We start from the raw sequence: 17,468 nt of genomic DNA, 5'->3' as shown, positions 1-17,468 counted from the left end.
GACCTCAAAGCGTAAGGCGGACGTTGCTGGGAATCGCAGAGTTTCCAGGCGATCCGTGACTCCATCCCCAAAGCCTTCCGGTGGGGTGGATCCACCCATCCTCCAAGTAGCCTTCCTCCAAATTAAATGGCCCTTCCTCCAACAGAGGAACCACTTGAGTTGCAGGAAGGATCCTTGTTGATGGGGGAAAGCACCATCAAGTTAAGAGTCGTTTTTGCAAAGAGGTGGAGACAGTCAAACATGCCAGATGTAGACGACTGAAAAGATAAAATGATTGAATATGCCATAATGGCTAAACTGACCCATATGATGAACATGACTGACGAAGAAACTCTTGAACAGTTTAACAAAAAATGGAGTTGTTTTTTAAAAAATATTTTTTATTGATTTTATGTAGGGTACAGAAAAAAGAAAGGGGAAAGAGGGTAAGGGGGTAGAATCAACAACACTTTAGGGGTCAACGTCCTAGACAAATCCATCTTATTCATTTTTATCTCTACATCATCTATCACATTTCTATTCTCGTCTTATGTCTAGTTTCTGCTTCAATGTCTATTTTAATTCACAAACATAATATCGCTTCTCATTATATTTGGAGTTTGTTTAAGGGTATATAGAAACCAGTAGTTGAAACTTTACAAAACGGTATAAATACTGGTTGAAGCAAAGCAAAGTTATTTTCTAGCAGAACAAGAATAAAGGTACGATTATTGATTATAGCAAAGTGAATAAATTATCGGAACAAGATACTTTATTTATTCAATTAGAGAAATAGTTGTGTTAATTATGATGTAATTCCTTTTTATGTTGAAACTCTGTTACTATTTTCTACTAATGTACTTTATCCTCAGACGGTCCCTATCCTTTTCCCTTCTTTCCTTTTGTATCCCCCCTTTTGAAATAAATGAAATATTTTTAAAAAGGGGGGAGAAACAAAGCAACATCAAGTTGTAGCCAATGTATGGCGACCTCCCAAAGGGTTTTCAAGGCTAGAGATGAGCAGAGGTGGCTTTTGAAGGGGAGTGTAGCTGCCTCCAAGAAATGGGAGCTCTCTCTATCCTTGTGTTGCCAGGAGACTGGACTAGTCTCCACGGCGTTGGTCTTAAGTGTTCCCTGTCATGCCTTTTCCCTTCCAGCTTACACAAGCAGCCACTCCATAGCCCAGACGCCTTCCCTTTCCCCAGTGTTCACGGCGACGGGCAGCGTCTACAGCGGCATCGCTCCACTTCGACCCCCAACGTCCACATGGTCAGCACTACCAGCCCCGTCGACAGCGCCCTGCTTGAGGTGAGGCCTTTCTGCTGGGAGACTCCACCTGCTCTGCGGTTTCTGCCCCCAGGAGTAGAGTCTAATCTGTCTCTCTCATGCATTTATCAAAATCCTGCGGGGATCCAGTGGGAAAGTAAGACCTAAAGTGGAAATCTGAACCTGCTTCTCCCAGGTTAGACCTCACCTAGAGTACAGCGATCAGTTTTGGGCACCGCAATTTAAGAAGGATGTAGACGAGCTGGAACGTGTCCAGAGAAGGGCAACAAAGATGGTGAGGGGTCTGGAGACCAAGTCCTGAGAGGAAGGAGCTGGGTATGTTTAGCCTGAAGAGGAGAAGAATGAGAGGTGATACGATAACCATCTTCAAGTCCTTGAAGGGCTGTCATATAGAGGATGGTGCCGAGTTGTTTTCTGTTGCCCCAGAAGGTCGGACCAGAACCAACGGGTTGAAATTAATTCAAAAGAGTTTCTGTCTAGACATTAAGAAGAATTTTCTAACAGTTAGAGCGGTTCCTCAGTGGAACAGGCTTCCTCGGGAGGTGGTGAGCTCTCCTTCCCTGGAGGTTTTTAAGCAGAGGCTGGATGGCCATCTGTCAGCAATGCTGTTTCTATGTCCTTAGGCAGATGATGAGAGGGAGGGCATCCTGGCCATCTTTTGGGTATGGAGTAGGGGTCAGTGGGTGTGGGGGGGAGGTAGTTGTGAATTTCCTGCATTGTGCAGGGGGTTGGACTAGATGACCCTGGTGATCCCTTCCAAATCTTATGTTTCTATGATTCTATTAATTTGAACCCGGGTCTCCCAGACCCTAGTCTAACATTCTAACTGCTCTATCGACAGACTGCCATTAAAACAAGCCCCCTACCCTTACCCAAGACCCCACCTATATACCCACCCTTGAGGTCTGACGCTTCCCTTTTCTTTTCTAGTTCATCAGCAGAAGCCAAAACGCAGACGGTAAGCATCTCTGGAAGTGCCAGCGTGGTGTAGTGGTTAAGAACGGTGGCTTGGAGCGGTGGACTCTGATCTGGAGAACCAGGTTTGATTCCCCACTCCTCCACACGAGTGGCGGAGGCTAATTTGGTGAAACTGGCTTGGTTTCCCCGTTCCTATATGTGAAGCCAGCTGGGTGAGCATGGACTAGTCACAGCTCTCTTTGAGCTCTCTCAGCCCCACCTACTTCACAAAGTGTCTGTTGTGGGGAGGGGAAGGGAAGGTGATTGTAAGCCGGTTTGATTCTTCCTTAAGTGGTAGAGAAGGTCGGCATATGAAAACCAACGCTTCTTCTTCCTCTTCTTCTAGTTGTGCGGGGGGGGGGGCGGTCCCTGCGTGTTGCAGGGAATTGGGGGAGGGGGCAGAAAGGTCTGTTAGGGGACCTTTTCCCTAGCACCAAGCAGGAAGTTTGCGGCAGGAAAAGAATCATGGGAGGATGTACCAAGCAGTGTTCAGATTAGCTCGCAAGTGCAATTTCTGCCTCACCCCAACCATGACATTACATTTGGACTGTCAGCTGGTGGGGGGGCAAGGGATGAGGAGGTGGGGCACAGTTATGGCTCATGAAGTCAGCATGCAAAGTGCTGGATCAAAGTAAGCGCCATTTCAACCTGGATTCATTTTCCCACAGTGGCCAGCCCAATACCACTTTGGGCAGCCAGGTAATGGCCTTTTCCGTTGTTTGCCCCCAGCCTCTGATCGTGGAGGATCCATTTAGCTACCATGTAGAGTTCCCATTCCCCTGGTTGGGGTAGGGGGATCCCTTGCCCCAAATTCCCATTGCCTGCTGCCACTTGGAGCAGTTTTACCATAGAGTTTCCAACAATTCCTAGAGCAACCCACCATCACTTCCAGGTTCTCCCTGGAAGTGACATTATCATGCCTGCAATGCTGCCCCGCACAATGTCCCCGCCCCATCCCCACCCAGTTCCTTGGCTTGGCGACACTACTGTCATGTCCCATAACTGTTAAAAGCTTCATCCTGCCCTGCTCAAGGTAACAATCTGGTGAACTGGGTTTGATTTCCCATTCTTCCCCATGAGCATAGGACTCTAATCTGGTGAGCTGGGTTGGTTTCCCCACGCCTCCACATGAAGCCAGATGGGTGACCTTGGGCTAGTCACAGTTCTCTCTGAACTCTCTCAGCCTCACCTACCTCACAGGGTGTCTGTTGTGGGGAGAGAAAGGGAAGGAGATTGTAAGCCAGTTTGATTCTCCTTCAAAGATGTATTAAAACAAACTCCTCCTCCTCCTCCTCCTAGGAGGGGCAGGGTTTGGGGAGGGGAGGGACCTCAGCAGAGTATAATACCATAGAGGCTGCTGTTCAGGGGGACTGATCGCCTTCATCAGGACATCAGTAGTAATTCCCGGAGATCTCTCAGCGCCACTTGTTGGCTGGCAACCCTACCTATCACTGATGTATCCAACCAGTCTTGTCTAATTTGATACTAGAACATGGGGTCATCTGCTGAAGCTGGAGGGTGAGAGATTCAAAACAGATAAAAGGAAGTATGTCTTCACACAACACATAGTTTAAATTGTGGAACTCCCTGCCCCAGGATGTGGTGACGGCTGCCAACTTGGAAGGCTTTAAGAGGGGAGCGGACGTGTTCGTGGAGGAGAGGGCTATCCATGGCTACTGGTCAAAATGTATTCTAGTCATGATGCATACCTATTCTCTCCAGGATCAGAGGAGCATGCCTATTATATTAAGTGCTGTAGAACACAGGCAGGATGGTGCTGCTGCAGTCGTATTGTTTGTGGGCTTCCTAGAGGCACCTGGTTGGCCACTGTGTGAACAGACTGCTGGACTTGATGGGCCTTGGTCTGATCCAGCAGGGCTTTTCTTATGTTCACATATACATAGTTATATTGTGGAACTCCCTGCCCCAGGATGTGGTGATGGCTGCCAACTTGGAAGGCTTGAAGAGGGGAGTGGACATGTTCATGGATGATAGGGCTATCCATGACTACTAGTCAAAGTGGATCCTAGTCATGATGCATACCTATTCTGTCCAGGATCAGAGGAGCATGCCTCTTGTATTAGGTGCTGTGGAAAGCAGGCAGGATGGTGCTGCTGCAGTCGTCTTGCTTGTGGGCTTCCCAGAGGCATCTGTTTGGCCAATGTGTGAATGGACTGCTGGACTTGACGGGCCTCGGTCTGACCCAGCAGGGCTTTCCTTATGCTCTTATGTTCTTATGATCGGCGGGGGCTTTCCAGGGTCTCAGGTGTCTCTTCTTGCTACAGTTCCGGGTGGGCCAGAGCTGCTTCCTCGCACCCCGCCAGCCCCTGTCGTTCCCAGCGTGGCTGCTGTTTCTCCAGGCCGGCGCTCCCCACATCAGAAGTCGCCCAGCGAGTCCCCAAGGGAATGCAAAACTCCTCTTGAAGACAAGAAAAAAACTGTGAGTGTAGTGTGTGTGTGTGGGGGGGGGGAGAGGGCCATTTGGGGGAACGGCTGCGATGGCGTCACTTTAAAATGATTTCTTCACGTTTGTTGATGTGATACACATCCCAAAACGCTGGACACCATGTACAAGGTGTGAGCCGGGAGACATGTTTTAAGCACATGGACTAACTATTGTAACATAAACACAGAATAAAAGGCTTTTATCTTTTTACCTTGTACAACGTTTGCATATATGTCAGGTTGTGTATTCAATTCAATTCAAAAACCTTTATTGGCATAACAAATTGTACAAGGTATTCCAGAATTTGACAAATGATAAAAACATCAATATCGAAATCTGTAGCAATAGATATGAATAAAATGAGGTATGCCGGAGTACAGTGAATATAAGGTATATATAGAAAACGAGTGTCTACAAGTAACCGGAATAGCAGCTATTATATTTTTTGTTTGATTTTTATCATTAGAGCTTGCTTCAAAAACATGGCTACTATTTCTGTAGTTTCTAGATCATACCCGTTCAGTAAAAGTCTAAACAAAGAGTGGGGGGAAGAGTTCCTATCCAAAATTGATGGCATTAAAAATTTAGTATGTAGGTCTGCTAGCATTTCACATTCCTATAAAATATGATAAATGGAGTCTATCTGATTCAAGCCACAGCCACAAATTCTGTTTTCCAAAGGGGTACCACTAAATCTCCCGAATAAAACCGCCGATGGGAAGGCATTTAGTCTAGCTAGCATAAAGGCCCTGCGGAGGGAAGGATCACTTAGAAAGTAGAAGTAATCCTGGAGGAATCCAAAATTGTCAGAAAGACCCAATTTGGATGAAGAACAAGATAAAGGAGTTGCAGGCTGGATTGTTTGTCTTTCATGGTCAAGTAGTCTTTGCTTAATAACTCAGAAAATGGTTTGGCTGTCCAGCATCAATAAATTGTCTATATCTAATCCCAAAGTATTCAGTTTGTGTGGGATAAGCGTGAACCACTCTGTATCTGCAGCTTCTTTTAATAAAAAGAGAGTAAGACGATTTTCATTTGGAGAAAATTGAATCTTGTCGAAGGCTTTCACGGTCAGAGTTCATTGGTTCTTGTAGGTTATCCGGGCTGTGTAACCGTGGTCTTGGAATTTTCTTTCCTGACGTTTCGCCAGCAACTGTGGCCGGCATCTTCAGAGGAGTAACACTGAAGGACAGTGTCTCTCAGTGTCAAGTGTGTAGGAAGAGTAACATATAGTCAGAAAGAGGTTGGGTTTGAGCTGAGTACTGTCCTGCAAAAGTAATGTGCTAATCATTGTCCTGTAAGTATCAAGATAATGTGCTAATGAGGGTGTGGTATGTTAATATGGAACCAATGTATCCTGAAGTGATCTGTTAATGTGTGAAATCCAAAGCTAATCTGCATGGCTATTGTTGACTGTTGTCTTTGTTAGTCTGGAGGTTTTCAGAACAGGAAGCCAAGCCTTATTCATTCTTAAACTCTCTTCTTTTCTGTTAAAGTTGTGCTGATGTTTATGAATTTCAATGGCTTCTCTGTGCAATCTGACAAAATAGTTGGTAGAATTGTCCAGTCTTTCAGTGTCTTGGAATAAGACCCTGTGTCCTGTTTGTGTCAGTCCATGTTCAGCCACTGCTGATTTCTCAGGTTGGCCAAGTCTGCAGTATCTTTCATGTTCTTTTATCCTTGTTTGTATGCTGCGTTTTGTGGTCCCGATGTAAACTTCTCCACAGCTGCAAGGTATACGATATACTCCTGCAGAGGTGAGGGGGTCTCTTTTGTCTTTTGCTGATCGTAGCATTTGTTGTATTTTCTTGGTGGGTTTAAACACTGTTTGTAGGTTATGTTTTTTCAAAAGTTTCTCCATCCTATCAGTGACTCCTTTAATAAATGGCAAGAATACCTTTCCTATGGGAGACTGTTTTTCCTGAGTTTTCTGATTTTTGTTTGGTTTAATGGCCCTTCTGATTTCATTCTTGGAGTAGCCGTTTGCTAGCAGTGCGTGATTTAGATGATTAGTTTCTTCCTTGAGAAACTGTGGTTCACAGATCCGTCTTGCACGGTCCATTAATGTTTTGATTATTCCTCTTTTCTGTCGGGGGTGGTGGTTGGAGTTTTTGTGTAAGTAGCGATCTGTGTGAGTTGGTTTCCGGTAGACCTTGTGACCTAACTGAAAGTTTGTTTTACGGATGACAAGGGTATCAAGAAATGGGAGTTTACCCTCAATTTCCTTTTCCATGGTAAACTGAATGTTTGGATGGATATTATTAAGATGGTTTAGAAAGTCCATTAATTTTTCTTCACCATGGCTCCAAATAGTAAATGTATCATCTACGAACCTGAACCAGACTGTAGGTTTGTAAGGTGCCGATTCTAATGCTGTCTTTTCAAAATATTCCATGTAAAAGTTTGCTATTACTGGACTGAGTGGACTTCCCATAGCTACTCCATCAATCTGTTCATAAAATTCTTGATCCCATAGGAAATAACTGACCTGGCAAAAGGTACCTGTGTGGAGTTGTTTAATGAGATATAGAAGGCGGGGGTCTATGTTCAGGGACTCTAATTCGTTCCAGAGAAGGTTCCGATCAATTGAATCAAAAGCTCCTTTTAAATCTATAAAGGCAACATATAACTTTTTTGTGCCCAATTTCATATATTTTTTTGCTAGACAAGATAAAAGGAGACAGTGGTCCACTGTGGAACATCCTTTTATAAATCCAGTTTGTTCAGGGCCAATGATTTTATTATCCTGTGTCCATTTAACTAGTCGTTGTTCTAGATATTTAGCATAGAATTTAGATATAATGTTCAAGAGGCTGATTGGGCGATAATTTTCGGGACAGTCTAATCCTCCTTTTTTATAGATTGGTATTATTATTGCACTTAGCCAGTCTTCAGGAATAGAACCAAAATTGTTGATGGTAGTAAATAGCTTTGCTAGTGGATCTGTCCGCCAGTCTGCATTTTTTTAAAAGAGTTCTGGAGGCAGCGCGTCCAAATCTGGAGACTTCCCAGATTTTAATCATCCACCGCTCCTCTCCCGCTCTTCTCCCACGTCTTCCACACAGGATGTGTATTGTAAAATTGTGTATGTATGACCACTGAGGAAGGCCTTTACAAGGTTGAAACGCGTCTGGTCAGATTTTGGTCATTTTATGTACTCACATTAAGGCCACTTATGCAGGCTTGATTTTGATGCTCGCTCAAAGCTCCTTTTTAAAATCCGACCTTTAAAATGCCTATTCACGGTCCCGATGTAAGAGGAGAAAGTAAAACAAATTCCACCCCCCCCACTCACCTGCTCCTTCATTCCTTCATTCTCATAGCCATTAGCAATTGTCGTATGCATGGCTAACGGCTGTGATTCTTCATGCTTCCTTGAGAGGATGCTTCGAGGCAGGACAGAGCAAATAAAGGTCGTGTTAAAGGGGCTCTTAAGAAATGCGAAGCAGGTATGTGCCGGCTTCGCAGTGACTTCTGGAATGACAGTTCAGCGGGAAGAACTAAAAAAAAAATGTGGGGCACTTCAGCCTGGAACGCGCTGCTAATTACCGAGCATAAAGAGCCCAACTGTTACATGTTGGTTATATTTCTAACTATGGCCATTTATGCCTGGGAGGTTTTGCCTTGGGTTTGCTACTCTCTAGATGGCACATTTTTCCCATTCAAATTCTCAAACTCTGCATGGGGGATTATTTTTGAGTTTTGAGAATTCGAATGGGGAAAATGTGCCTCTAGAGAGCGGCAAATCCAAGGCAAAGCCTCCCATGCATAAGCTGCCTATGTTTGTGTTTTTTTAGGAAGCCTGTCTTTTAGGCTCTGTGTTTTTAAATACAATTGTGAACAATATAGAATAAATAAAGGTATCAGATGGATATTAGGAAAAACATTTTCACAGTAAGAGTTGTTCGACAGTGGAATTGGCTATCTAGGGAGGTGGTGAGCTCCCCCTCGCTGGCAGCCTTTAAGCAGAGGCTGGACAAGCATTTGTCAGGGATGCTCTAGGCTGATCCTGCATTGAGCAGGGGGTTGGACTAGATGGCCTCTATGGCCCCTCCCAACTCTATGATTCTATGATGAAATAGATTTATCTGTTGTTATATTAGGCAGTGCTTAGTTCAACCCCTTTTATTTCCCCTGATTTTTAGGTTGAGTTTCTTCCCCTCCCCTTTTTCTTCAGTCACTTTAAAATGTCCGCCAGATAGTTGCTGAGGGGTAACAAGATGGCCTGTGAAACTGGAAGGGGGGCGCGGGCACAGAGGGGGCGGCGGGGCACAGGCTATGGTTTGGAGAGCCGGACGGTGTGATGGGAACAGTGTGGCTGTGCGTAGAGGCTCAGCACAGGAACAGAAATCTCATTCCTGGCTGTTTTTCCTGCTTCCCGCAGAAGCCATTGGTCTATCGGGACTCGAGTTATTACTGGGAAGTGCCCTCCAACGAGGTGACCTTGCTGAAGCGCATCGGTGCGGGCTCCTTCGGCACGGTCTACCGGGGCCGCTGGCACGGGGACGTCGCAATCAAGATCCTCAAGGTCACCAACCCGACAAGCGAGCAGGTGCAGGCCTTCAAGAACGAGATGCAGGTGCTCAGGTAGGCCGGAGGCTGGGCGGGCTTCTGGTGAGAGGGACCCGGCGGAGGAGCACTGTGTACAGTTCTGGTCACCACACCTAAAAAAAAGGATGTTGCGGAGCTTGAGAAGGTGCAGAAAACAGCAACCGAAATATTTGGGGGGCTAGAGCATCGGCCCTATGAGGAGCGGTTAAAACGCTCAGGGCTGTTCAGCTTGGAAAGAAGGCTGTTAAGGGGAGACATGATAGAGGTCTATAAAATGATGCATGGTCTGGAGAGGGTAGACAGGGAGAAGCTTTTCTCCCTCTCTCATAATACCAGAATACGGGGTCATCTGCTGAAGCTGGAGGGGGAGAGATTCAAAACAGATAAAAGGAAGTCTTTCTTCACACAACACAGAGTTAAATTGAGGAACTCCCTGCCCCAGGATGTGGTGATGGCTACCAACTTGGAAGGCTTTAAGAGGGGAGTGGACATGTTCAAGAGCTATCCATAGCTACTAGTAAAAATGGGCGCTAGTCATGATGCATACATATTCTCTCCCGGATCAGAGGAACATGCCTATTATACTAGGTGCTGTGGAATGCAGGCATGATGCTGCTGCAGTCATCTTTTGTGTGGGCTTCCTAGAGGCACCTGGTTGGCCACTGTGTGAACAGACTGCTGGACTTGATGGGCCTTGGTCTGACCCAGCGGGACCATTCTTATGTTCTTATAAGGAGGAGTCAGGAGAGGGTGGGCGGTATTATCCAGACCAGCCTTTGATGCTCTCACCTCCCTGCTTGCAGGAAGACCCGTCACGTGAATATCCTTCTCTTCATGGGGTTCATGACGCGACCCACCTTTGCGATCATCACCCAGTGGTGCGAAGGCAGCAGCCTCTACCAACATCTGCACGTGCAGGAGACGCCCCTCGAGATGGTGCAGCGGATCGACGTGGCCCGGCAAACGGCGCAGGGCATGGAGTGAGTGCCGGAGCTCGAGATGGAAGGGGAAACAGCGTTACTTACCTGTAACTGTTGTTCGTTGAGTGGTCTTCTGTGCAGGCACGCATGGGCCGGCGTGGTGTAGCAGTTAAGAGCAGTGGTTTGGAGCGGTGGACTCTGATCTGGAGAACCGGGTTTGATTTCCCACTCCTCCACAGAAGCGGCGGAGGCTAACCTGGTGAGCGGGATTGGTTTCCCCACTCCTACACACGAAGCCAGCTGGGTGACCTTGGGCTAGTCACAGCTCTCTCAGCCCCACCTACCTCACAGGGTGTCTGTGGTGGGGAGGGGAAGAGAAGGTGATTGTAAGCCGGTTTGATTCTTCTTTAAGTGGTGGAGAAAGTCGGCATATAAAGCCAACTCTCCCTGTGCAGTCCCATGTGGAGATGAATGAATGGCCACGGAGATGAATTAATGGACATTCATTCTCACATAATACTAGAATATGGGGTCATCTGCTGAAGCTGGAGGGTGAGAGATTCAAAACAGATAAAAGGAAGTATTTCTTCACACAACGCATAGCTAAATTGTGGAACTCCCTGCCCCAGGATGTGTTGATGGCTGCCAACTTGAAAGGCTTTAAGAGGGGAGTGGACATGTTCATGGAGGATAGGCTATCCATGGCTACTGGTCAAAATGAATACTAGTCATGATGCATACCTATTCTCTCTAGTCTCAGAGGTGCTGTGGAACACAGGCAGGATAATGCTGCTGCAGTTGTCTTGTTTGTGGGCTTCCTAGAGGCACCTGGTTGGCCGCTGTGTGAACAGACTGCTGAGCTTGATGGGCCTTGGTCTGATCCAGCAGGGCTGTTCTTTTGTTCTTACGTTGGGTCTTCGGGCCATAGGGGAGAAATGTGTGTGTGCGTGTGTGTGTAGGAGTGACCACACTAAAGTTTGAAAGTCAGCAATGCTGATACTGTGACCTTAGGCAGATGATGAGAGGGAGGGCATCTTGGTCATCTTCTGGTCACTAGGTGTCGGGGGGAGGTAGTTGTGAATTTCCTGCATTGTGCAAGTGGGTTGCACTTGATGACTGGTGATCCCTTCCAACTCTGATTCTATGATTCTAAGTGTGCACCATTGGGGGACTGCTGAAAAAAGGTAAATGAAATAACTTTAGCTGCATTGGCTTTCAGTCCTTTGGGGTGCATTCCATGTACCTCTGTCTATGTATGGCATACTTCCTAGTCATTATAGATGCTGATAAAATCTCCCTCTCTGTTCCTAGTTACCTTCATGCTAAGAACATAATCCACCGAGATCTCAAATCCAACAGTATCCTTCCCTTCCAGCTACTTACCTAGAGATAGAGTGGGCGAGTCTTCACCGGCAGAAGATGTAGTGATAGCCACAGGCGTACAAGCATGCCTCGGAGATGTTGCTAGTTTGGTTCCAGACCACAGTCACACATGAAAAAAAATTGGTTTCCCAGGGCATATAAAAATTATGTTTACGCTATACTGCATTAAGTGTGCAAGAGCATGATGTCTAATAAAATGTACTGCAATAATAATAGAAAAGAGCGAGAGTCCAGTAGCACCTTAAAGACTAACAAAAATTTCCGGCAGGGTATGAGCTTCCAGGAGTCACAGCTCCCCTCTTCAGATACAGACTGAAGAAGTGAGCTGTGACTCCCGGGAGCTCGTACCCTGCCAGAAATTTTTGTTAGTCTTTAAGGTGCTCTCGCTCTTTTTCCGCTGCTACAGACAGACTAACACGGCTACTCGTTGTAGTAATAATGAAAACGCTTGAAATATTGCGAGAATTACCAAAATGTGGCACAGAGACATAAAGTGAGCACATGCTGTTGGGAAAATGGTGCCAATGGATTTGCACGAAAACGCAATAGCTGTGAAGCGCAATCAAGCAAAGTGCAATAAAGGAAGGTGTGCCTGTGCATAGTTTTAGAAAGGGATTAGACAGATTCATGGAGGAGAGGTCTGTCAGTGGTTACTAGCCATGGTGACTAAAAGGGAACCTCCACATTCAGGGGGAGTCAACCTCTGAATCCCAGGGCCAGGAGGCAACATTGGGGGAGGTTCTTGGCATCTCTGTACCCTGTTGTTGGCCCTCCAGAGGAACTGGTTGGCCACTGCTTGAGACAGGATGCTGGACTAGATGGACCACTGGTCTGATCCAGCAGGGCCTTTCTGATGTTCTAAAGGTGCTTTGTTTTGGGGGCTGGGGTCCCCTGACCAGTCTGAGCACCCACAATGTCAGGGATGTCATATGGAAGGTATAGAATTGTACCATTTGAGGTCCAAGAGGTTTGTTTCCACTACGGCAGAAAGGAAGGATAGGTTTTCAACAGGGCGCTGGGCTGTGAGACCCTTCAAGCTTGACGCCTACTGCCAAACTGAGCAGTAAACAAACCCGCACTGAAGCCCGTGAGGAGTTCCTTCATGTAACCACCTCAGACATCTTCCTGCACGAGGGACTGACGGTGAAGATTGGCGACTTCGGCCTGGCCACAGTGAAGACTCGTTGGAGCGGCTCGCAGCAAGTGGAACAGCCCAGTGGCTCCATACTCTGGATGGTGAGCCCGAGTAGACGTGGGGTGGGCTGAGGTTGAAGCCGGGCGAGAACCATGGCTTGCTTCCCTCCAGAAGCACTTGCCCTAGATCTTAATGCCTTCCCTCCCGGCTCCCTCAGGCATCGGAAGTGATTCGAATGCAGGACCCCAACCCTTACAGCTTCCAGTCCGACGTCTACTCATACGGAGTCGTTCTGTATGAGCTGATCACCGGGACCCTTCCCTACAGTCACATCAACAACCGAGACCAGGTAAGGAAGGACTGGAACTCGTGCGGGGCCCTTTGCTCGGGCACAGGAACACTCACGTGACCCCTGCCTTGCTTCTCCCTGTGCGCTGCCAATGGTCTGTCTTGCTAGCTTTCCATCAGGCTTTCTTGTAGCTTCCCCCCGTACTATATTGCTGAAAGATTCTTCAAGATTTGAACACATGAAGCTGCCTCATGCTGAATCTGACCCTTGGTCCATCAAGGTCAGTATTGTCTCCTCAGACCAGTAGCGGCTCTCCAGGGTCTCAGGCAGGGGTCTTGCGCATCACCTATTTGCCTAGTCCCTTTAACTGGAGATGCCAGGGCTTGAACCTGGGACCTTCTGCATGCCAAGCAGATGCTCTACCACTGCGCCACAGCCCCTGCGGTTCCCTCTCACTCTGGGACATGCTTGCTGGTTAGCGTGTCGGACTAGGAGCTGGGAGGCGAGTTCAGATCCCCCTTTTGCCGTGGAACGTATTGGGTGACTGTGACGGGGTGGGGTGGGGAATCTTTCCCACGTCTCCTACTTCGTTTTACCTCAGATAATTGAGATGCCAGCGGCTTTATTCAGTTCCAACAATAAAATAACAGGATTTTATTATATTTCACAGGGAAAGGTATTGGAGGAAGAACTAGTATTAAGGAAAGGTACACATTTCCTATATACATAATGAGTTGCTCATCAGGTGCAGCACAGATGTTATTTTACTTAACCCAGGTTTCCAGCTCTTTAAGGGAGCTTAGTCCCGGAACCTGCACACTGAGGTTCATGTGTATGCTCTGGTGCCTAAAACCAGGAGAGTATGGAGATTTCCCCTTCTTCCTTCCTTTTTCTCTCTGTGGTATTACTTCACAGCTCTTAAAGTAATTCTCTCACAATACTTGGGCCAGGAATACCTCTTTCCTCAGAGCCTATTCCTCTCCACTGTGACTAGAGTAGGGACCTTTTCCCCCCTCCAAAACTCTTTTGTCACCCTTCTGGTTTTTTCCCCAGTCACACTAGTCCCAACCCATCACACCAGAGCCCAGAGTCAAAAAGGAAAAACCCCTTTTCCCCAGCAGCTCAGAGTCTTTTCTCTTAAGCTCCGCCCACTCCTTGTATGTCCCTCTCACAGTCACTGACAGACAATAACACTTAGTTGGGAAGGGGCTGTGGCTCAATGGTAGAGCCTCTGCTTGGCTTGCAGAAGGTCCCAGGTTCAATCCCCAGCATCTCCAGTTAAAGGGACCAGGCAAGTAGGTGATGTGAAAGACCTCTGCCTGAGACCCTGGAGAGCCACGGAGAGGGGCTGTGGCTCAGTGGTAGAGCCTCTGCTTGGCATGCAGAAGGTCCCAGGTTCAATCCCCAGCATCTCCAGTTAAAGGGACCAGGCAAGTAGGTGATGTGAAAGACCCCTGCCTGAGACCCTGGAGAGCCGCTGCCGGTCTGAGTAGACAATACTGACTTTGATGGACCAAGGGTCTGATTCAGTATAAGGCAGCTCCATGTGTTCATGTGTAGTTTGTACTAAGAGAGAGTTAATGTGTCCATCACAGTGACCTTGGGCCAGCCATGTTCTCTCAGCCTGATTGTCCTCACAGGATTGTTGTGAGACCAGAATGAGGGAGGGAGCCATGTGCAGTGCCCTCAGCTCTTTGGAGGAAAGGTGGGATAATCGTGTGTAGAAAGTGAAGAGGTGGGCGCACGGGACCTTCAGCAACGGTCCCGTTTCATCTGGGTGTGTCTCCTTCCAGATCATCTTCATGGTTGGCCGGGGGTACTTGTCTCCTGACCTCAGCAAGGTGCCCAGCAATTGCCCCAAAGCCATGCGCAGGCTGATGTGTGATTGCCTTAAGTTCAAGCGCGAAGAGAGACCCCTCTTTCACAAGGTGAGTCCAGGGGTGGGTGCAAAGTCACTGAGGCTGCCATAAGAAGAGCCCTGCTGGCTCAGACCAACTGTCCATCAAACCCAAAAATGACGTTTACAACAGTGTCTTCCAATAAGCTCACAAGCAAAGCACGGAGGCCAAAGGCTTCCCCATTGCTTGTCCCCAGTGATTAGGTAACTGTGGAACTCACTGACACAAGATGGGATGATGGGAACTGCCAGCTGGTGTTGTGGTTAAGAGCAGTGGAGTCTGATCTGGAGAACAGGGTTTGATCCCCCACTCCTCCACATGAGCAGCGGACTCTAATCTGGTGAACTGGGTTGGGTTTCCCGCTCCTCCACACAAAGCCTATTGGGTGGCCTTGGGCTAGCCACAGTTCTCTCTGAACTCTCTCGGCCCCACCTACCTCACAAGGAGTCCGTTGTGGGGAGGGGAAGGGAAAGAGATTGTACACCGGTTTGATTCTCCTTAAAAGGTAGAGAAAATCGGCATCTAAAAACCAACTCTTCTTCTTTAGTTGGCTTGAAAAGGAGGAGAGGGCTATCCGTGGCTACTAGTAAAAATGGATGCTAGTCATGATGCATACCTATTCTCCCCAGGATCAGAGGAGCGTGCCTATTATATTAGGTGCTGTGGAACACAGGCAGGACAATGCTGCTGCAGTCGTCTTGCCTGTGGGCTTCCTGGAGGCACCTGGTTGGCCACTGTGTGAACAGACTGCTGGACTTGATGGACCTTGGTCTGATCCAGCATGGCCTTTCTTATGTTAAATAAACATCAACCAGGATATCTAAAGGAAACATCCATGTTTAGAGGCAGTGTCCCTTTTAAAGCCATCCAAACTAGAGGCCATATCTTGTGGCAGAGAGTTCCGTAAGGTAAGTGTTGTGTAAAGGATCTTCTTTTTTTCTGGCCAGAATCTACTGCTTGCCAACTCATTGGGTGACCCTATGTTCTGCTAGGCATTTGGGGTGGGGGCCTTCAGGTTTATTTACCCAATTTTTTTAAAAAAAAAATCTGGGTATTTATTTATGGGTATGATAAATCCGAAGTTGAAAAATACTGGGGAAAATGCACAGCCCTACCATGCAGTAAAGGAAATCTTACTTAGCAGTTCTTACTTAACAGTTCTGCATATTTTGGACATTGCCTGTTTTCCAAATTGTTTTGTGATAGAGAAGCACATTCTAATGATTTAGTCTTAGTGGCGCTTCAGGATCAGAGATATTTTGTATGTGTGATATAAAAAAAAACATATGATGTAAAATATAAGTGACTGTTAGACACCTGTTTGATTACTGGCTGAAGTGCCGTCATTTGTATATCGTACCAATTCCTCCATTCCCGTTCTTCCAGATCTTAGCCACCATCGAGTCGCTCCAACACTCTCTGCCCAAGCTCGAGCGCAGCGCCTCCGAACCCACACTTCACCGAGTCGCCCACAACGAAGAACTGACCCACTTCGGCCTGCCCTCTGCCCTGCGGTTCCGCAGCTAACGGGGCGCGACAGCGGAAGGGCCCGCAAAGGCTGCGCACCCCTCGAGAACAACTCCTGCCTGCTAACGTTCCGCCCTCCAGGAGGGCTGTCTCGGTCCGTGGCATCACATTGCCTTTCCCACTCCTGTGTGCAAGAGAGACTCTTCAACTTGGCGGGGAACGTCCGTCGGGATCACCTTCCTCCAAAGCCTGCAGTCCCAGCAGGGGGCACCAGAGCAGAAAAAGCAGTGCCCTCCTCTGGGCGGGGTTGCTTTGCCGCCATCTTCCCCCAGGTGTATTATTATGGGGTGTTCATACTGGCTCAGGATTTTGTGGGAGGGATCCTTGTTTTTTTTTGGGGGGGGGATGCTCCCATAGAAATGAAGTGTAAAATTAAAAAAAACAATCTAACTGGTCCATAGATTTGGCAGTGTTACTGTGCTATGAGAAGCAGCCAGGACAGCTCGCAGGAGGTTGCCAAAACTCTGTCTGGGCCAGGTCTTCCTGCCACGGTGCCCATCTGTTCATAGCACCCCTGGTCAGAATCATAGAATCATAGAGTTGGAAGGGACCACCAGGGTCATCTAGTCCAACCCCCTGCACAAGGCAGGAAATTCACAACTACCTCCCCCCATACCCCCATTGACCCCTAAATCCTCGCCCAGAAGATGGCCAAGATGCCCTCCCTCTCACGATCTGTCTAAGGTCATAGAATCAGCACTGCTGACAGATGACAATCTAGCCTCTGCTTAAAAACCTCCACGGAAGGAGAGCTTACCACCTCCTGAGAAAGCCTGTTCCACTGAGGAACCGCTCGAACTTTTAGAAAGTGCTTCCTAATGTCTAGACAGAAACTCAATTTAATTTCAGCCCATTGGTTCTGGTCCGACCTGGTGCTAGAACCAACACGTTGAAATTAAATTCAAAAAGCTGAAATTAAATTGTTGTTGTTCTACAAAAGAAGCCTTGCGTGGTGTAGAGGTTAAGAGCAGTAGTTTGGAGCGGTGGACTCTGGATCTGGAGAACCGGGTTTGATTCCCCCCTCCTCCACATGAGCGGCGGCGGCTAATCTGGTGAACTGGATTTGTTTCCCCCATTCCTACACATGAAGCCAGCT

At 47.5% G+C, this 17,468-nt stretch overlaps 1 protein-coding gene across 1 annotated transcript in view; it reads left to right on the top strand.

The window, feature by feature from the left end:
- Positions 1-16,379, top strand: part of ARAF (A-Raf proto-oncogene, serine/threonine kinase) — a 28,099-nt gene extending 11,720 nt beyond the window's left edge. Inside the window, exons 7-16 of the mRNA XM_056851517.1 lie at positions 1,137-1,287; positions 2,197-2,224; positions 4,509-4,663; positions 9,054-9,256; positions 10,024-10,200; positions 11,452-11,498; positions 12,641-12,759; positions 12,876-13,007; positions 14,741-14,875; positions 16,232-16,379. Of these exons, the coding sequence (XP_056707495.1) occupies positions 1,137-1,287; positions 2,197-2,224; positions 4,509-4,663; positions 9,054-9,256; positions 10,024-10,200; positions 11,452-11,498; positions 12,641-12,759; positions 12,876-13,007; positions 14,741-14,875; positions 16,232-16,372 (1,288 nt within the window). The 3' untranslated portion in view covers positions 16,373-16,379. The remainder of the gene's footprint in view (positions 1-1,136; positions 1,288-2,196; positions 2,225-4,508; positions 4,664-9,053; positions 9,257-10,023; positions 10,201-11,451; positions 11,499-12,640; positions 12,760-12,875; positions 13,008-14,740; positions 14,876-16,231) is intronic.
- Positions 16,380-17,468: the final 1,089 nt, after the last annotated feature.

This window comes from Euleptes europaea, chromosome 1 (genome assembly GCF_029931775.1).
Source record: "Euleptes europaea isolate rEulEur1 chromosome 1, rEulEur1.hap1, whole genome shotgun sequence".
In the NCBI taxonomy this organism is placed as follows: Eukaryota; Metazoa; Chordata; class Lepidosauria; order Squamata; family Sphaerodactylidae; genus Euleptes; species Euleptes europaea.
This window is presented reverse-complemented; position numbering and strand designations above follow the sequence as displayed.